At 63.4% G+C, this 20,587-nt stretch overlaps 1 protein-coding gene across 1 annotated transcript in view; it reads right to left on the bottom strand.

Annotated features, from left to right (window-relative positions):
- The window catches only part of ZFPM1 (zinc finger protein, FOG family member 1), a 68,947-nt gene that overhangs the window by 44,403 nt on the left and 3,957 nt on the right, over positions 1–20,587 (bottom strand). The window contains 5 exon segments of the mRNA XM_049622395.1: positions 581–773; positions 3,514–3,655; positions 4,230–4,417; positions 4,619–4,780; positions 19,717–19,900. Of these exon segments, the coding sequence (XP_049478352.1) occupies positions 581–773; positions 3,514–3,655; positions 4,230–4,417; positions 4,619–4,780; positions 19,717–19,900 (869 nt within the window).

Here is a 20,587-nt window from a genome sequence, read left to right as displayed (position 1 = left end):
GCTCTGGCCTGTTGGCTGCACCCCCCCACCTGCAGCCCCTCGGGGCCCAGTGACTCGTGCCTTTACACACAATGCTGACAAGCAGCTGAGCCAATTCCCAGGCCCAGGTGGGTAGAGAGAAGCAAGTTGGAAGGAGGGGGTGCTGAACAGGGCTCGGAGGGGGGCACGCCCCGGAGGAGCAGAGGGGAGCCCCACGCACGGGCGCTGCCGAAGGGCAAGGGTGTCCCCACAGCACAGAGCAGCCCCGGACAGTCCAGGGCCTGTGAGGCCGGGCTCGCACGGCTGATGGGTGGCGGGGCCACAGAGGGAGATGGGTGAGCACAGTGGGGGTCAAGGGGCAGGCTTCCAGGCCCCCAGCGAACACTGCCAAGGCTTGGGGGAAGCAGTTCATTCACTGGAGACCGTCAGCTTCTCTGACGTTTAGGACAGAGGCGGTTCCCGGCCCACTGCCTCCTAGGAGCTCACAGCCCCGAAGGGGAGGGGGCTCCCCGGGAGGGACATGGAGTTCTGGGGGGGCCCGGCGCACACACTGCGTGGAGCCTGGCTCTCCCCGCGGGTCCACCTCGCCCCCAGTCCACACCCGCCGCCAGCCCACGTCTGCACGCCCCTGCTGCCCCTCCGCCCGGTCAAGGCCTCCTCAGCCCTCAGCCCCAGCTCTTCCCACGCAGGCCGGGCAGGCCCAGGGGCCACGAGGGGTTCAGGCTGGGAGGGGCCGTAGGCCCCCGCTGTGACCCGTCGGCGGCTTCTTCGACCCAGGGTCAGCCCGCTGACAGCTGGGGCGACCACAAGAGGATGTTGGCGAGATAATCTTGGCTTATTCGAGCGGGTGCCCTGGCCCACAGCGGGGAGAACAGGCATCCGAACCCTCTGCACCCGTGGCCGCCCCCCCGACACTGGTTCTGCCCCCCGACTCCCTGACTCCGCTTCCCCACCAAGCGTCCGTCTGACGGTGCTTGCATGAACCCTGCAACGGGAGGCTCACTACTCCTCTTCCAGACATCTGGGTCTTAGACTGTCTGCTTCTTGGGCCTTGCCACCCACACACCTTAGCGGGGGATGGGGGTGGGGGGCGGTTCAGGCCCTCCCTGTCATCCTGTGTATAAGTGACTGTCAATTCAGCTGCTTTGCTGCCCGGGGGGTGAGCCATACCCCCACCCATGCCGCCTCCCAGCCCGGCCCGCAAGCACCGGGGTCACGCATGGGGGCTGGGTGGGGACACTGGTGCTGTCCAAGGTAGGCCAGGCTGGAGGAGCCCGGACGCACCCTGGGCTGTCTCAGGGCAAGGAGACGCCCTCGGCATGAAGAGAAACCTTGCCGTGTCAGGAGAGTGCCAGGCAGGGCCCTGCACGCTCTGGGAACAGAGGCCAGACTGACGGACCAGAGCTACTGGGATCTGAGCTTTTAACACCCTGAAACTTTACTGAGAAATAATTCACATACATCAAGATTCATCCTTTCAAGGGGGATTCAGCTTTCAAAGGAGTGTTTACTGAAAGATGGCTGGAACGGTCCTGCGTAACCCAAGTAAAAGCCAGGGCCCCCGTGGCCAGATCTCGTGCAGAAAAGCAGCCGCCAGCAAGGGGATCCTCGCCTGCTTCTCCCCGCAAGCTCCCAGGGGCAGTCAGGGTCTGGGGCTCTTTATGGCACCCGCCACCTTTCCGCCCTCATCCCCAGCCAACCCACCGCGTGTGGCTCGGTGCTCCCTTCCCAGCCTCCCCGGGCCCTTCTCCCCACACCCGTTCCTCCCTCACGGGCGGCCTGGCAATGGCCAGAACTCACTGTCAGGTACCCCTTGGCAGATGGCAGGTGGGAGAAGGGGTCAGGGCCAGCAAGGATGCTCATGTGGCCATCCTGTCCCTGTGTCCCCATAACCAACAGTGTCCTAGGCCCAGGGGCAGGAGGACCACCTCTGGGGCCTCACGCGCCCCTTACCCGGTGACTGCCCTCTCCTCCAGGCCTCATCCTTCCCTGGGTCCTTCCTTGGGGCCTTCAGTGTGGACTCCAAGGTCACACCCATCTCCAGAGTCACGCTTACATCCAACACCTGCCCTCCTCTGCTCATATGCCCCCCGGGCTGGCTCTCGCTCTCTCTCTCTCTCTCTGTGAAAACCAAACCATTGCTGGGGCTACAACCCATGCCAGCACCTGTCTGGCTCCTGGCGGTGGCCCTGCTGACCTCAGCCCTGCCCACGGGCTCACAGGGTACTCACTTGATTAGCGGGCTCACTGGCTGTGCCCAGCAGCACCCCTGCTCTGGGGCAGTGCCTGGCACACAGTAAGTGCTCAGTGAGTACTGGTGACTGTGGGCCGGGGGAGGCGGAGGGCTTGGGCAGAGGGGAGCCTTGGAGTCTGAGTCCTCTTATTGGGGTTGGGGGACCGGGGCATGCCACCTGTCCCCACAGGCAGAATATAGGCTGGGCCTGCCCTGCCTCAGGTCCCTAGGGCCTGGGTGGGTGTTGGGACTCCAGGCAGGGGACAGGGTGCTGACGCCGGAGGGGTCCTGTATATCCCGGCCCCAGCCACTGCCACTTCCTCCCGTGGCCAGCCCCATAACCGACAGGCGGAACTTGGGGGGCTTAACTGCCCCGGTCCCACAGCCACGCCCAGTGGGGGCCCAGGGTAAGCCTGGCACCCTGGAACACATGCCCTGAGAGGCCTCTCAGGGCACGAGAAACAGGCGTGGTTGTGGGGACCTGACCACAGGGGACTTCAAGGCTGCCCCATTACAGACGGGGAACAGGCACAGAGAGGTGACGACGTGCCCAAGGCCTCACAGCTAGGAGGGTGGCCAGGTGGCCCGCCTGCCCCCCTTCCTGGGCCCTGCCCTACACACGGTGTTTCCTGCTTCCCCTGGACGCCTCACCCACCATCCCCTTGGGGGTCCCGAGCCAGGTCTATGTGGCCCTGGGGCCTGAGACCTTGTCTCTCCCCTCACCAGGCCACTGTTCCTCTTCCTGGCTCTGTAGCGCTGCGGCTCAGAGAAGACCTTTGTATTCCTACCCCGTCTGCTCCTTGGTTGCTGTGTGACCCCTGTCTGGCCCCTGTCTGTTCCCCAAGGCCAGGACCCAGGCTCCGCCAGCTTTTCACTCTGGGGCTCCGGCCAGAAGGCCCTCTCTGCCCGGGGGTGGCCATCTGCCTCCCCACTGTGGGGAAGGGACACCAGCAGGGGTGTGAAATGGGGCCCTGTCCCTTCAGGAGCTATGGCTCTCTCTGGCTCTGATCCGCGAGACACGGGTTCACAGCCCTCGGCAGCTTACGAAGCTCTACCGGGACCCTCATCAGCACCAGCCCGTAGAGAAACCGGCTCCACTGTACAGATGAGGAAACTGAGGCAGAGGACAGCCACGCCAGCCCCCACCCAGCCCCATCATGGCCTCTGGGCGCTGCTCGCGTGGCCGTTCAGAGCAAGGCAGATGGGAGGCCTCAGGGGCTCGGGGGCATGTGGCTCTGGGCCCGGGGCATCTGCCTGGGACTCGGTGTTCGCATCCGGCAAATGGGCACTGATCCACCAACCTGGCAGCACTGCCCTGCGGGTGGGCGGGGAGGGGCTCGTCCGCAGGAGCGCCCTGATTTCCTCCACCAGCGGGGCACCCGTGAGCAAGCGGGCGCACCAGGGTGGGACACACACCTCAGGTGCCACGATGGGCAAGGGCGGCTGCGGGACGGAGAGGGGCAAGGACGACGGGCCTGGGGGTGGGTGGTCGGCGAGGACTTCCCAGAGGAGGCGCTATTTAAGCTGTGCTTGTAAAGAATCGGGGGCGTTTGGTGGGGTAAGGACGGGTGGGTAAGAGGCAGACGGCTCTGATTCACGCCGTGGGGAGCAAGGGGGACCTGGGGCTGCGGGAGACCGGGCCAGCCACCGCCTCCGGGCAGCCCCCAGCTCCATGCCATCTCCTGGGCCTCACTCGGGACCCTCCCCCGTCTCGGTCTCTCCCCAGGGCCGGTGGGCTGGCCCCCCGCCCCCGCCCGAGTCCCCAGGGGCAGGGGCCGGGCCAGGCAAGGCAGAGAGAAGGGGAGCGGGCCTGGGAAAGCCCGGCCCGGCTGATAGGGACAGATTGGTTTCAGCCGGAGCTGCGGGCTGCCAAGTCCACATCCTATCCGCGGCCTGCGCTCACTCAGCATTCATCACTGCTGAACCCGGAGACTTTATCGACGCTGGGGGTTGGCGCCATCTCTGGGCCTGGCCGCTCCCGGCCCTCCGATGGGCCCGATAGCCGCTGATAGATTACCCGAGATTGCCGCAGCCAGAGCCGATCACTGACACTGCTGGGCGGGGCGCGCACCACGTGGCCGGGGCAGAGACCGCGGCGCACCCGGGGGAGGCGGCGGCCCCGGCGGGCGGGAAGGCCGCCCCGGGGGCGGAGACAGGGAAGTAGGGCCCGAGAAAACGGGCGCCCAGGCCGGCTCCGCAGTGATTCTGCAGATGGGCCGATAAGGGCTGATGGATGGGAGCGGGGGCCGGGCTAATGGAGCCGTCGCCGGGCCCACGCGTCAGATGGATGGAGGCAGATTGCTTCCTGGAAGGGGACGGGGCTCCAGTGTGACAGGGCCCTGCCATGGGGGGGGGGGGGGGGCGGGGGGAGCGACGGCCTGCTAGGCTCCACACCACCCCCCTCACCTAGGGGGCTGGCTCTCCCTCCTGCACCGGCCCGCGGGATGGCCACTGCATCCCCGAGAGGTGGGGACTCCCCAGAGCCGGCTCCGGGCCCTGGGTTCAGGATTTCATTCACACCGTGGCACCGGGGCCCCTCTTCCGGGCCAGGCTGTCCTGATGCTCTTTCTGGGTGAGGAGCAGAATGCACACCCAGGCCTGGGAGACTAGCGTCCAGACTTGTGAGCCCAGCACCCCAGGCTGTGTCTCCTGCCCCTGAGGGATGCCACGCAGGGTGGAAGAAGCCAGGGCCTCTGGGCTAGGCTTTTTCCCTGTTGGGTGTGGCCAGGTCCCAAGCAGCAAATCTACTCTGTCCCCACTGCACAGATGGGGAAACCGAGGCACCAAGAGAGTGGAGGGGGCTTCCCGGTCCCACAGGAAGTCAGTGGCTCTGCAGGGTTGAGCCTGAACCTCCCCGCCCAGGGGGCACCTCGTCCCCACGGGGGCCAGAGAGAGCTGAAGAGTCCAGGAAGCTGGAGTGAGGCACATTGCAGCTCAAACCTTCCACCCACCCTAAGCTTCTTTCCTCAACTGAAAACTGGAGGCTGAAAATCAGCCTCAAATTTCTAGACAGAGTAGAACGGAGGCTGCCAGGGGCCCAGGAAGGAGATGGGGGGACAGCATAGGGGGTTAGTACTCAATGGGTACAGTTTCTATTGGGATCTTTCACTACAGTACAAAAAAATAAAAAGTCTGCTGTCCAGTGCTGTGGGGCATCCAGCAGGCACCACATAAGTGTCTGTTCCCATCATCCTCGGGGATACAGACGCATGTGTGCACAGCCCTCCACAGACACGCGACTTTCTGCTCCACCTGCTGGCCGTGGAGACTGAGGCTGGGGCCTGCAGGGGCCTGGTCCTGCATCGATGGACAGGGTGGGGGTGCTGGGGGCCGTGCTGAGGCTAGGAGGGAGGCCAGACACACTGACCTGTCCCACGAATGGTCCCGGCCAACCTTCGATGCCTGTCAGGGCTCGGCCCTGTTGGTCTCTCACAGAAGGGCCGAGGCCTGAGGGTCTTATGTGACTGGCCCAGAAGGACCCAGTGAGTAGTGGGGCTGGGATCTGCACCCAGGCTGTGTGGCTCCAAAGCCCGTGGCCTTGACCTCTCTAAGGTGAACCATGGTGATGATGGCTGTCTAGCTGCTGACCTGAGGGTCAGGATAGAGTAAGTGGAGAGGAAAAGTCTGGTCCCTGAGGAGGAGAAGGGAGGGGAGGGGCTGTGCGTTCCCGTGTCCTACCCCACATTCGGGGCCTGCCCGCGATGTGGCTGCTAAGGGCACACAGGAAGGCGCTGCGTGTCCTGGGGGCGGCACTGGCATCTGAACTGAGCCCTGTGCAACGCACGGTGGGGGCGGTCACTTCTCCCCACCACGGTAGCTCGTTCCCTGCTCGCGACTTTTGCCTCTGCCGTTCCTCTCCCTGGAATGCTCTTTTCAACACTTACCACCATCTGTCCCTCCTTAAAGTCGGCTTCAGAACGGCCACCTTGCCTGCCAGGACCCCAGTCCCCCAGCTACAGGGGGACCCTCCGTCCTTAGCCTTCATTCCTGGTATTCCTTCTCTATTCCCCCACCAGTCTGGGGCTCACCAGTCTGGGGCAGGGACCGAGCCCCTGTGAGGGTCATGGGGATCCCCGACAAAATCCCCAAAACACCAGGGACTCAGACAAGTTTGGAGGCCTGAACGCACAAGGATGTCCAGAAGTCAGCCTGCTGTCCCTGTTCCCCCGCAGTCAGCCCCCAACGAAGCAAGCCTCGGCCCTGCTGCAGGGACGGGTCCTCATTGTCTGCTGGTTATGACCCCTACTCCCTGGGCTTTGGGGCTCTGTACACGACAGTGGTCACTTGGAGGCACTGACTCCTCTTCCTTTCCTTTTGCCGTTGGTTTTGCTTTGCTTTCCTGGGCCGGGGCTGGGGGGTAGGGCACGGGGAGGTTGAAATCAATTGAGAGAGTTGATTGAGCACCTGCTGTATGCCCCGCACTGTCCTGGGGGAGACAGAGCTGCTACAGAATGGGGGCCCCTTGTGGAGAGTCTGCGGTGGGTGCCGGGGTGCCCCTCTGGGGCGATGGTTCCTATGCACTGCCTTTTCACCCTTGAGTGCTGAGTCCCTCTGACTCCTGCCCTGGGAGGCTGTGTCACCTGTCTTAAAGGGGGTGAAGGGGCTTGGCTGAGGTCACAGGGCAACAGCATGGTTTTGGTCCGTCAGCCCCCTCCCTGTTTCCTTTCCTTAGATCTCAGCCCAAACCTGTTCCCTCCTTGCCCCTCTGCTATTTTCCACTTATGCATTTTTGAAAAACACCCACGCCTGTGACTGGGGTTTCAGGTCACGGAGTCCTGCAGGTGCTGTGGAAATGGGGGGGGGGGGGGGGGCGGCTCCAGCCAGGCTCTAGGCCAGCTGGGCCTATGCAGGCCCCGTCTTACCGACAAGACAAACTATGGGGTGCAGAGTGACTCTGAACACAGTGAGAACACCCAAAGTTTCTTGAGCACTTCCTGCAGATATCGTCTCCTGTCATGTAAATTTCTGAAGATGGAATATCTGAAAGACCCCAAGTTTCTAGAATAAACTACAACCACAGATAAGCTAAAGAACCCCCTGAGAAAGTCTTGTCTCAGCCCTCATTGTCTGGATGGGGAAACTGAGGCCTAGGAAGCAGATGGTCCTTGTCAGAGGACACAGAGACTGCCCTGAGAGGCAGGCAGATCAGACCCTCCCATTCGACTGATAGGAAAGCAGGTTTGGCAAATGGGTTGGGACTGTCACTCATTAAAATGGTACCACGGCCCCATCGCAGCCTGGTGCTGCCGCGAGCCTGGCAGTGTGAGGTCCTGAATAAGAATCATAGCGGAGGGGAAGGCAGAGATGGGGGGGACAGCATTCACAGAGTCTGGAGGTGCCCCAGACACAGGCAGGCGGAGCTGGCCGGCCTGGAGCTGCCCTGCCCCATTTTTGAACTCAGTGTTCCCATCTGGGAGTCAGAGTTGGCGGAGTGATCTTGGGAACGCCCAAGTCCTGGTCCCTTAATTGGGGCTGTGGGGATCTGGGCCCTGAGGGTCAGCAGGAAGTCATCCAAGGGCCAAACTGTCTATCCCCAAGCGCCTGGGCAAACGGATGGCCCCCCTAGCAAGGCCCCGGAAAGGCTGGCCCTTCCAGAGCTGGGGGGATTTCCATCAGGGGGTCAAGGTCCGGGCAAGACAGTATCCCCTACTCCATAAATTAAGGGCTCCTCCTCGAGGAGCCACGCCCCCTCTGAGGTGGCCCCGCCTCACGCGTGGAGCTCAGCCAATCCCCAGGCCTCACAAACGCTCATTTGCATCTTCGCTCCCATTGGCTGCAGGAACACAGATCCTTGGTTCCCAGGCCGCGGGGGCGGGGCCTGGGGAGGAGTTGAGTGGGGTTATGGCCTAGGGGTACGCTGGGCTCTGGGGGGCGGGACTAGGAGAGCCTGGGGGGTGGGGGACCCTGGGCTGGGGGGGCGGAGCTAGGGGAGCTCTGGGCTGGGGGCTGGGGGAGGGTGGGGGATTCAGCGCGGTGCGGGCGTGGGGCGCTGGGCTCTGGGAGCCAGGGGGCCAGGGGAGCTCGGGGAAGGGGGCTGGCCTGGGTGCTTGGAAGACGCTGGGCTCTGGGGGCTCGGGCTAGGGGTGCTGGAGGGGGTTGGGCGGGACGCTGGGCGCTGGGGGGGGGGGGGGACCGGGCTCTGGCCTCTGAGGGAGCAGGTTCTGGGGGTGCCAAGCTCTGGATGACCTGCCCCAGACCCAAGTCTGGGACACAAAATGGCCACTTGCCACATGGGGAGGCCTTTGGTTATATAGTACCAGCTCTTCCTTTTCCTCTAAAGCTCCGTTAAATCCTCAAACTCCCCCCTACCCCGCCCATTATGAATGACTCAGAGGGGGAAAGAGACCGACCCAGGGTCACGTGGCCAGGACGCAGCCACACAGCTGGGACCTGGTCCCTCATCCCAAGGCTGGGTTCCCTTCCTCCAGGGAGGGCTTATAGGGGGAAACTTCTTCTTTTCAGCTGCTTCTTCTCAGGGAGGGCTAAGTTTTGGCTTCCTCTGCAAACTAACGACGAGGACCCCGATGATTTTAAGAGGCCCCGAACCCCCCAGCAGATCTAGTGGCATCCTTTTTCGGGGCGCCAGGAACTGCGGGGCGGTGGGCTCGCGGTGGGAGTGTGAATGTGCACGCGCTTTTGTTCCTGGCATTTTGGTGGGTGAGATAAGGGAACAACAGCCAGGCTCAGAGAGAGCAGGCAGATAGATAAGGTGATAGGGTTCCTCCGGCACACACGCCTATCGCCTTTATCAGAGTTCCCTTTTCTTTCACACCCCCCACACCCCACCCCCACCCCCCACGCCGGGGAACTGAGGGGTGGGGGCCTCCCTCGCTCAGGTCCCTCCCGCTGTGTCCAGCACGCGGAGCCCTGGCCTGTGCCCGGACCGGAAGGGTGGGGGGTCCCGGGACTGCGGTCACAGCAGGGACCAGCAGCAGCTGTGCCTCTGCCCTTGCTGCTCCACGGAAGGGCCTCGGATGGGGGCGGGGAGGCCCAGAGAGGGGACAGACAAGGGGGCGGGGGGGCGGGGGGGCCTGGAGGCCAGTGGTCTGGAGACTGGGTGCCGAGCCCTCTCTCCAGAAGGCCTGTGAGCCCCTGTGGGCGAGGCTGGGCAGGACCCGGAGGCCTCCCCCAACCAGGCCTACAGGGCGGACCTGAACATCTTCAGCCCCATTTTACAGATGCAGAAACCGAGTCTCAAAACAGAGCCGTGCCTGTGAGCCACAGCAAAGGGGGGCAGCCTGGACCCCCACATCCCGTCTGTATTCCCTCTGGCTCTGGGAGCCAGACTCCCAAAGACCTAACCACACACAGCACGGTGTGGCAGGGGCTCCGTGCTCTGTACCCAGAGCTATTCACCAAAAGCAGTCCAGGGAGAATTCTGGTAGGCTCCCCGTAGGGTGTATGGGCTTGGCAGCCCCAGGGACCTCAACCCTGCACATGTCCCTGGAGGGCACGCCCCCACCCTGCTACACATGGGCCTGGGACACTCTCCCACGTCTCTCCTGCCTTTGTCCTCAAAGGCTAAGGAGGACAGAATTATGATTATGCCCATTGCACAGGCAAGGAAACTGAGGTCCAGGGACATGAAGTCACTTGCCCAGGCTACCGACCCAGGAGGCAGAATTTGAACCCTGGTCACTGCACACTACGCTCATCCTCCTCCCCCACATATGCACCCATTTTACTGGAAATAGCTGACTTCCTTTAGAATATTGAAACAAACCAAAACCCAAAAGACACAAAGAAACCAATTTTATCACCAAAGGAGCCTATTTTCTGGGGGCAGATGATAGGACCCCCCAGAGATAAGCAGGAGTAGAGGCACCTTGTCATCTGGTCATCTCAGGCAGGGCTGTGTGGTTCCAAGCACGCACTCACCCTCTCTGTGCCTGGGCCTTTCTCCCCTAAATGGAGGGAGCAGACCCTTTAGGGGAGGGGGGGGCGGGACTATGGCTACAAACACCCCCCAGATCCTCAGCTGTGATGGAGATCCAGACCTTGGCCAGGAAGCTATGTCAGTCTCTACTGCTCCCTACTGTGCTGTGTGACCTTGGATGAGTTGCTCAACCTCTCTGAGACTTGAGTCCTCTTCAGAGAAGAAACGAAATCAGAGGTAAACTTTCCAGGGCTGCTGGGATGCTACAGGGTAGCAGAGGTCAAGCCCAGGCCTGGCATACAGAAAGCACTCAGTAAAGGGGGCTGCTACCTAACAAAGACCACCATGAGGATTGTTATAAGTGGGGGGTCCTAGAACCACTCAGAAATGTTGCTGACTGCCCACTCACGCCTGCTGTCTCTGGGATCACAGAGAATCTCATTTCTCGGGAGTTGCTTAAAAAACAAATACAGAGATGGGGGGGAGGGGAGTGGCCAGCAGCCCTGCACCTGCTGGGAGCCCCAGGCATGCCCCCAGGGCCTTGGTGTCCCCACTCACACGGTGGGGGGTGCGCACAGCTCCATGGGTGCCTGGCCCCCACGCGGCCGCCGCACCTGTCCCTCAGCGGGAGGATTAGCCACACGCGGGCCCTAATCGCTGCTAATCGCGCTACCATCATCGAAGGATCTCGGATCAGCTGAAGGAGGCGGCTTTATCCAGACAGACGCGGAGATGGCACCATAGTCCCATCTGGGCGCCGACCGTCACAAGTGAGGAAGGCAGGGTGGCTGAGGATGGTGGGGGGAGAGAGCCGGGAGCCCCCTGCCTCCCCAGCTGCAAGAGAAGCTCGACTTGGTCCCTCAACATTTATTGGGCACCAGCTGTATGACCAGGTACTGGCCTGGGTGCCGGGAGTCAGCAGACACCCAAACGGGCAAAATTCTTGCCCCCGGGTGCTGCGTCCTCTCGAGGAGTGCAGGCCCATTTGTCAGATGCTGAAACTAAGGCCAGCGTGTCCAGAGTTGAGCCCAGGCAGCAGGTCCGGACCCCTGCTCTGGCGGAGTGCCTTAAATCTCCCCTAAAAAGGCTCACGCCCCAGGCCAGGGGTGCCCTTCCGTCCCCCAGGACGACTCCTGCTGCTTTTGTGAGTGGAGGCCAGAGCCTTCCCCTCCCCGGCCGGGCCCCTGGACACTGTCGGTCCAGAGGCCTGGGGAGGCCTGGGAGGAGCAGGCGGGCCCCGGGGGCCGGGAGAGGCTGGGAGAGGCGGCCAAGGGCTCCCCTCCAGGGCCCCCACCATCCCCACCCTCCTCCCTACCTTCTTTTTCAAAAACATAATTTATCTGTGTATTATCAAGAAATCCAGACACTTTAATCAGTGAGCTATGAAGTCAGAATTTCCATTCTTATCTGCGGGAGGAGTGGAAACGGAGGAGATAGGCGGCAGGGACGGATCGCTGGTGGGGAATGTTAATGGGTGGGGAGGCTGGGCTATTGGCCACGGAGACGCCGTATCTCCCCCATTATCAAGGCCGTATCTCGCCAACCATCTCAGCGCAGTAATGGGGCCAGTTCAACTTTCCGAGTTATCACAGGAGCTGAAACCCGCGCCCGCCAGAGGCCCGGACGGGAGACAGTTCCGGGCGGACGGGGCTTCGGCCGGCACAGCCAAGAGGCAGAGGGGGACAGCTGGCCTGGCTGGGGCCCCCGGGGGCCTGGGTGCCCCTGCCCCTGACCGTCAGAGCCACCACAGTGAGCGTAGGGGTTCCCTCTGTGCTCTGGGAAAATGTCTGGTTTTGAAAGAGCCAGGCGTGAGCATACTGTACAGGAGGGGAAACCGAGGCAGGAAGCCATCTCAGGGTCACAGTGGTCCCAGGCCCGCCTGAGCTGTGCCAGGCCCATGAAGTGAAAGAGGGCTGGGGGTGTGGAGGCACGGCAGGTGGGGGTAGGAGGTGAACCCCATGCCCTCCCACCTTGTGGCCTGCAGGGTCCACCGACCTCCCTGGGGCCTTTTCCAGACCCTAACCCCAGCGGCAAAATCAGCAGGTGGGGACATCCTGCTGGGCTCTGTCCCTGCAGGTCCTGACCTGAGGCTTGGCTCCACAGCCCCTCGGTGGCCTGGCATATACTCAATCCACCCCTCAAATGGTAAAGGGTCTCCCCGCTGCCCTCAGGCCTCCTGCAGGACAGACCCCAGGGGGTGGGGCACCCCTGGCCCCTGCGTGGAACACCCCTGTTCATCCAAAGGAAGGGACCCCAAACCCACTCATTCCCACCCCGCGAGGATTTAGTGATCCCACTTCACGAGAAGCGTCTGAGGGGTGGAGCAAGTCTCCCTGAGGACCGCCCACCGCATGGGGCCCCCATCTGACCCCCTGGGTCCCGGGAACTGCCCTACCGACTGGGTCCGTTGGGGCTCTGGTCCCTCTCCCACAGCTGGAGTGCAGGGCAGCAACCGCCTGGGCCCAGAGAGGGGAAGGGACTCGCCCAAGGTCACACAGCCGGTGAGAAACAGCCTGGTGACCACAGCTGGACACTGCCCGGAACCACAGGAAGGCCTCGGTTTCCTGGACCTGAGCACGGGTGCTGCCAGGCCGGCAGGGAAGCCAAGAGAGCTTAACTTGTGGAAACCCCCACTGTAACCATCCTCTTCCTCCTCCCCCAGGGTGGGGAGCTCGAGCTGCAGCCCTGGGTCTGACCTGTAAACCCCCTAGGCCTCAGTGTCCTTCTGTGCACTGGGCTAGTCACTGAGCGTCCCTCAGAAGTTACCGGAGGAAAGGCAGGAGCCAGTGTCTTTAAGTTTTGGGCCCTCGGCAGGGGCTTCCTAAGCGCTCAGGACGGCAGGATGAGCCGGCGGGGGGGGGGGGGGGGGGGGGGGGGGGGGGTGCAGACAAGCTGGGTTTGGATGGCGGGAGGCCACTCGAGGTCCTGTGGCTGCCCAAAGCTCTGAGCTCTGAGCAGAGGCCTTGTCTTTGGTCTCAAGCGTCCAAGCACCCAAAGCCAGACTCCCCCCACCGAGCCCTCCCTGGGGGCTAAGAGTCTGCCACTGCCTGCCAGGCCCTGTCCCCAGTGGAGGGCTCACTGCAGGACAGAGGCATGACCACCTGGCCCCGGGCCCCCTTTCCTGGGTCTTACTTGCAGCACAGAGGCTTGATGGAAAAAAGGGAAATTGAGGCAGGAGAATGTGACAGGTGCGAGCGCCCAGGGCAGATGAGGAAAGCCTCAGGGCTTGAGTCAGACACCAAGAGGAACGGGCAGGAAGCAGGCCTAGGGCGACCGAGGAGGGGAGAGATGACCCTCTGTCCTCTTCACTTGAATTCTGTCACGCAACCCCAGTGACACCCCAGCTCTGGCCCAGGCCGCACCCGCTACACCACCTGCCCCCACCCCGCCCGCACCGTAGGCATCACTGTTCCATTTTATGGGGGAAACCGAGGCTCAACAGCTTGCAGAGGGCCTGGGCGCCCTCAGAGCCCAGCCTGGTATCCCCATGACATCTCCATCTTGCAAAGGTGAGGACTGAGCCTCGCGAAGGCGGGGTAACTTCTGTACACCTGCAGAGTTTAGCCCTGCAGGATTCTGGCTGTGGCAGCCCCCACTGTGGCCATCCCCTCCTTCCAGGAAGCGGTGTGCCTGCCACTTCCGGGGGTCTAGGACACAGCCCCCCCCCCCCCCCCCCCGCCTGGGAGCCATGGCAGGCCTGCAGCAGACCACCCTCTCGACCCCGTCTGTATCCTTCCTGCTCGTGCGCCGTGCACGGCCCTGCTGTAGCCACCCGCCCTTTCTGGTCCTGCATTTCTTTGTGTGTCAGATGGGTCGAGAACCCCAACCTTAGCAGGCATCGAGGAGAATCACATGTGAAACCCAGAGAAACCCAGGCTCTGAGCGTCCACACCCTCCGGTCCAGGGGAGGCAGAAAGGAGGGGGTGGAGGGGAGGGGCTTGCTTATCGGCCTAACCCAGCTCTGGCCCAAGGTCACATTCCTGACCCAGCGGGGACACTGCCTTCTCCCAAACAGGGGGCCTTGGAAGGTGGAGGAGGAGGGGGGAGCTAGGCTGGAAGGGTCCTGGAACAGGTGGCCTGGGGGAGCGGAGCAGGCACTGTCCAGAGAAGCCTCTGCCCACCCCTGGGGTCCAAAGACCCAGCTCCTGTCGTGTGGCCTCGAGGGTGTCACAGTCTCCCAGGGCCTCAGCTTTCTCATCTGTAAGATCGGTGAATCGATAATGACAATGAGCCTAAGAGCAGGTAAGATGCTTGGGCAAGAGGAGGACTGAGGAGGGCCCGGGCCCCGCCCAGCCCAGGGTGTGACTGGGCCCCTCGCCCCCCCCACCTCCCCTGCCCACAAGTCCCTTCAAAAACTAACACCCGAAGGCGCAGGGGGGCCGGACACAGGGCTCCGTGTGAAGCGTCCAGTCCCCCAGGCTTCTCGCAAAATCTCAGTAATGCAACCAGCAGCTCCCAGGCCTGCCACATCCACTGAGGACATGACCTTGAGACAGCACTTTACAGTTTGCTTTTGAGACCTCACAGACCTCACGTAAAGGCCCAAGGAAGGAGGTACGTTCTTGAGCTCTTGCTTCAAAAGTGGAAACTGAGGCTGAGAGAAGTCATTTGCCCACAGGGTCACGGTGAGGCCAGGACTCAAGGCCAAGCAGTGGCCTCCCACTCGGGTGATGAGGGCTGGCCTTCTGCCCGGTGCCCTGAGGCCAGCCCAGGCCTAGAGCATAAAGCCTCTGCTCCTGGTGTGGGGACACGGTGGGGACGGAAGCCCTGAGGTCCCGGAGGGAAGGGCCTCTCCACAGCCTGCCTAGTGGCCCCTGAGCAGCCAGGGGCCGGTGACGGCAACAGGTCATCCAGCAACAAACAGCCTAGGTGCCCCCCGAGTGCCGCTGTCATCAAGCACCCACGGTAGCCCAGCCCTGCTTGAGCCCGGGCACAGCCACGAGAGCGGGGACGGCGTCACACCCATTCTACAGATGAGAATCGCAGGACTGGGAATGAGAGAGACATTCGCCTAGGCCACTCAGCGGGGGAGCTGTGCGGAGGTGACGCGAGAGTGGCACCATCTCAGACGACACGAGTCTCCCCCGGATTCTCATGGCTGTGCTCGGGGGCCGGCAATGTCATCATCCCCGTTTTACAGATGGGTAGACCGAGGCTCACTCGGGCAGGCCTTGCTTACAGTCCCACTCCATTTCATGCCATGTCTCCATTAGGTCATTTATCTGACAGAGTTCTGGAAAGCCCACTATGTGGGGACAGGACAGACCCAGTCCCTCCTCCTGGGCAGCAGAGATCTGAGCTGCCCGTGCAAAGGCACCGGGGCCAGAAGTGACTGAAAGAAGCCAGCCCCTCAGCTGACACACAGGCCCTGGTGAGGGGCTGCCTTGGGAGCTGCCACCCCCAGTCCCCACGCAGAGACTCTCCTTCTCCTAGGAACACACGAAGTGCAACCTGACGGTAGCTAAGCCCTTACCTATGGGCCGGGTGCCTCCCTCTGTGATGGCTGAGGACACCGAGGCCCACAGGCGGCCAGGAGGTACATGTGGAGGCCAACTCCCTCTGCAGGCACTGCCCCCCACCCCCGACTCCTGTTGAGTGGGGAGTGGTAGACAAAGCTCAGTGAGCACAGCTGGTTGTGGCCTCAGTTTCCCCCTCTGTGAAATGGGAGCGGAGGCCCTGGGGCAGCTCCAGGGGTACGGTGGCTGGAGGGGGTGGGGGGTGCGGGGGGCAGGAGCCCAGGCCCGGGTCTCTGGGCCTGGCGATACCAATCAGTGGGCACCAGCTGCCTCCAGGAGGAGGCCCGTCGATGGCAGATAGGCCGGCTGGGAGTATTATTCACGAGTCCGTCAAGCCCCAGGAACGTCTGGTTGGCATAGAAACAGGAGATAAGGGGTACAATTAATGGCATCACATTCCCTCCTCCTTTCTTCCCCAACTGACCCATTTAAATCCCTGGCGGGGCTGGTGCCACGCTGGGCTCCCAGTGACCTCCAGGGAGGGGCTGGCTGGGCAGGCAGGACTCGGCCAGAGCTCAGGCCCCCAGGCAGGGCTGGCTGAAGTCTCCTCAGGGGCCACCCCTGCGCAGTAGGGTCTCAGGAAGGAAGCCCCGGGAGATGTGGCAAGGGCTAGGCTGGCGAGGGACCCCGGCGTGCCTCCCCTCCCAAAGGCCCATTTCACAGGTGTGGAGACTGAACCCGGACAAGCCTGGGGACAGCAGAAAGCTGACAAGAATAGGACCTCTTTTAAGGTAACGTGTGGCCAGGCACAGAGTAAGCTAAGTATTAGCCAATATGATTATCACCGTCCAATGCAGGAATGAACTGCTCGTTTTCCCTGAGGCCCAGGACAGCAGGAAAACTAAGCCATCTGGAGCCAGGGGGAACCCAACCTCAGGGGTGATGGCTGGCCCCCAAGGACCACCAGGCCCTTTCAAGTCTGGGTTCGGGGCTGGGGGCCCATGAGCAAAGCCCTCCTGGCCGTCTCAGCCCTTCATCCCCTCGGCTCACCACAGATGGGTCCCCGTGCCCCCAGGGCTCTGAGGAGGGGGCCGAGGCCAGTGGAGGACAGGACTTACGTCCCTGTTGACAACTGGAGGGCAGGCACTGTCACACCTGTCTTTCAGAGAGGGGACATGGAGGCCGTGGAAGTGAACTGCCCACGGTGGCCGTGCACCAGGACCAGCAGGTGCCCCACCTCCCAGGTGCCTCCCAGTGAGGTGCGGCCTTGCAGGGTGGCCCCTGCGAGCCAGGCAGGCTCCCAGGGGCCTCCCGTAGCTGGGAGGACGGTGTGCAATGTTGTGTGTGTGCCATCCTCCCATGCCGACGGAAACTCCAGGGGAGACCACCCCCTCCCCCTACTGGGCCCGAGCCAGGCCCCCCCCGGAACCGGCCCTCACCAGAAGGCACTGGCGGCCCCACAGGTGGGTGTCGAGCTGCTGGAGAGAGCGGAGGGTGAGTCTGAAGCACGGAGTGAATTAGTCATCCTGTGGCCACCAATAATTTCTTTAATCAAACTCCAAGCATGTGTGAAAACACCCTCACAGGAGGCAGAGTGGCCGCTGGGGCCGGGGCAGACGGGGCAAGTCCCCAGCTTCCGCTGGAAGCCCCTCACCTGGCTGGCCTGGGTTTCCACTTGGTATCTAGGACCGTGGTCCCTGAGGGCCCTCCCACTGCAGTGACATCACCAGTCGGACCTGGGGGCTTGTTCCTGTCCGTATTTTTCAAGAGAGGGGAAACCGAGGCCTGGCCCCACCCTTCTTATCTCATTCTCACCTCCTCACACAGGCATCCCTTCCCTGGGGTCCTGTGCCTCCGAGCCCTTCTCCCCCCCCCCCCCCCAACAGCCAGGAATCATCCCGTTTTTCAGAGCTCAGAAACTGAGGCCAGCCCACTGTCCCTTGGAGGCACCTCTGTGGCTGGCCTATTCCTGACCTCGATGAAGGTACCCCCTTCTGGGACGTGTCTGACTGTACCTGTTACTTTATGCCCATCCCCCACCCCCCAGCCACACCTAAGACAGGGCTGGGACCCAGTGCACACATACAGCAAGTGCTCAATAAACCAATAAACCTGCTGAATCAAGGGGGGCCTGCTCAGAAAGACCGCCAGCGCACTGGCCTGCCCCCACCGCAAACAGCCTGGGCCATGGAAACCACCTCGGTGTTTTTCAATAAAACTCCAAGCAGGCTACATCTAAAACTTGCCAGGAACGCACAGCAACCCTAACGCGGTGGAGAGGAAAACACGCTCCCTCCTGGAGGTGATAAACCCCACCTCTGGCTATCTCACACCATCTGATAGGAATCGGGCGGGGTGCCCCCCCCCCACCGGGCCCCGGAGCTCCGGGCCAGCGAGAGTCATTTTCCTTTCATTTTGACGGACTGTACCACCCGCAGGGGAGGATCGACTTCTTGGCAATTAAGTATGTTTGGGAAGAAAACTCGCCCAGACGACCCGCAGCAGACGCCCTCTCCCCCTGCCCCGGCTCTGGGCCGGGCCGCTCTCCCAGCCGAGACCCCCCCCCACCCCCCCTCGCGCCGTGGTTGCCTCGAACCCGGCCGGGCCTGGTGGCCATAGATAAGGCCTCTTATCGCTCTTGGCGATCGCCATCCGGCCGGCCGGGCCCTGCGCTTATCGGAGCTCACATCGACCCGGGCGGGAGGACAGCTCGGCGGGCCGGGGGTCCCGAGCTGGGCTCTGCCCCTCGCTTCCAGCCAGCTCGGCCCCAGCCTATCGTCTCGGCCATCTGGCCGGCCAAGGCCGCGCTCCTGCCTCGCCCTCCCCCCGCTCCCACGTTTGAAGTTAATAACTGGAAGCGCCTATCACCGCCGCCATCGGTTGCGCGCCTTATCAGCGCGGCACATCTATCTCCTCGCGGAACAAAAGGCGCACAGAGGCGCGGGCAGCTGCGCCCCGGTTTGGTGAGGGCGCGGGGGGCGGTGGCGCGCAGCGCCCGGTCCCCTCCCCCTCCACACCCGCGGCCTGGTCTCAGGTGAGGCCAGCGCGGCGGGCGCACAGCTGCGAGGGCCGCACGCACAGCCGCGGGCAGAGGGCGAGCGGGCGGGCGGGCGCCGCCGCTTGGTGACAATCAGCGCTCGCATCTTAACTCGCCAAGATCTGCCAGAGGGAGGAGGCGCCCGGGGTGGGGGCTGCGGGGGGTCTGCAGGGAGGGTGCCCAGCCCGCCTGCTGTGCCCCCACTCCTGCACGGATCCTGGCCGCGCGGAGGGTGAGCGGCGGACGGGGAGGGGAGGGGGGCTCGCCTGCGCGCCCGATGCGGTCCCAGTCCCCAAGGCGCACCCTTGGCCGACCCAGCTGGGCCCCGGCGCTCGCCCTGCTCGAGGCCTTATCTGCGCTGTCGATCGGTTCCCAGCCTGAGATCTCCTGCCCGCGCTATCTGTATTTCTCATCACGCTGAAACACATACACACACGCACACACGAGAACAGACCCAACAGAGGCGCACAGGGGAGGAGGGGAAAAAGAAACCAGAGAATCAGCGCAGATCGGGGACCCGTGGGTGGTTTTAATACTTAAGTCGACTTGATAGAAGGCGACTTTCAGAAAACAGGTCCCGCTTGCACACTGGGGGAGTGGGTTACAGGAACCCAGATTTATGCTTGCGTGGCCCCTTTCTAGGACCTGAGGGGTGGACACTTCCCCAGGCGCGCGCACACGGGATCCAGGTGGCCGTGGTCATGTGGACAGAGTGGCATGCCTGGGCGCCTGAGGCTGGGCAGAGGGCTGGGCCCCCCTCTTCGCTTCCCATCTGGCCTGGGAGACGCGACCCCCGGAGGAAATCTCGTGCCCAGGCCCTGGCAGCGAAGGCGCGAAGTTCTTGGCGTGAGGTGGGGAGCGGCGCTTCCTGTGTGCTCACGCTCTCGCTCCTTGCGAGTGGCCCAGAGCGCGCGGCGCTGCTTTTACCACGGGGCTTTGGCAGTAAGGACTTAGACCGCGCCGTGCCCCTGGGGAGCGGACCGCGGGCAGGATGGGCGAGAAACATGGGACGCAAGAGGAGGCGACGGTGACCTGGGGCCTAGTCTCTGGAAGCCCCCCTTTCCTGACTTGGGGTAGTAGGAGAGCCCCCTCGGATGAGCGGGGTGCGTGTGTGTGTGTGTGTGGGGGGGGTTGCCTGCTTGCTGCACGTGCGGCATTGGCCGGGACAGAGAGTAAGGTCGGACCTCCAGGAGGCTGTCCCTGGGCAGGGAAGGGTCGAGTTCGAGACCCCAGCGACAGGGCGCGGGGGTCTGCGCGGCTGGAACCGAGCGCACGGGCTGCGGTGGCTGCACCGGCCCCCCATCCCCAGCCACGCGGCTCTAGGGCCAGCAGAAGAGGTGGTGGGAGCGGGCCGGTCTCCACCACTCAGCCATGCATTTCCACGCGGCCCGGGTGCCCCCTCTCCCTCCCAGGTCTCCCTGTTTCTCCCTCTAGATACAAAGCCTGGGAGAGTCAACCGCGCGGCGAGATAAGATCACAATTTCAGCCCGTCCCGACAGAGCGATCTTATCAGGATGGGACTTGCAGAATGGAATATTTTAAACTTTATCTGAGCCCAGATCGGGGCCGCCTTATCGCCGCACCATCTCAGGGATGCGGGGGAGGGGCAGGACGCGAGCTGGCCGCGCCCCCAGCCGCCCCGCTCGCGGCCCTCCGGGCGGACGCTCCTCCCGGCCCGACCCCCGGTCCCTGAAACGAGACGCGGGGGCCCGGCCCGCCGGCGATTAGATTACCGCGCGCGGGGCGCACAGCGCGGGGGGCGCGGCGCGGGGTGAAGGTCGCGGGCAGAGCCGGGCCGGGCGTGTGGGGGCGGGCCGGCGGGGGCCGGCGGGGGTCGGGGGCCGGCGGGCAAAGTTTGACTCACGCTTAATCTGCCGGGGGTTGCTCTGTTTCCTCCTGGACATGTCTCCGGCGCCGCGCGCCCTCCCGGCGGCCGCCTCTAGCCCCTGGCGGGCGGCGGCGGGCGGCGGGGGCGCGGCGGGGCCGCGGGGCGGCTCATGCCCCCG

The sequence above is a fragment of the Panthera uncia genome, assembly GCF_023721935.1.
Source record: "Panthera uncia isolate 11264 chromosome E2 unlocalized genomic scaffold, Puncia_PCG_1.0 HiC_scaffold_20, whole genome shotgun sequence".
NCBI lineage: Eukaryota > Metazoa > Chordata > Mammalia > Carnivora > Felidae > Panthera > Panthera uncia.
The sequence above is the reverse complement of the archived record's forward strand: the minus strand, read 5'-3'. Positions and strand labels throughout refer to the sequence as shown.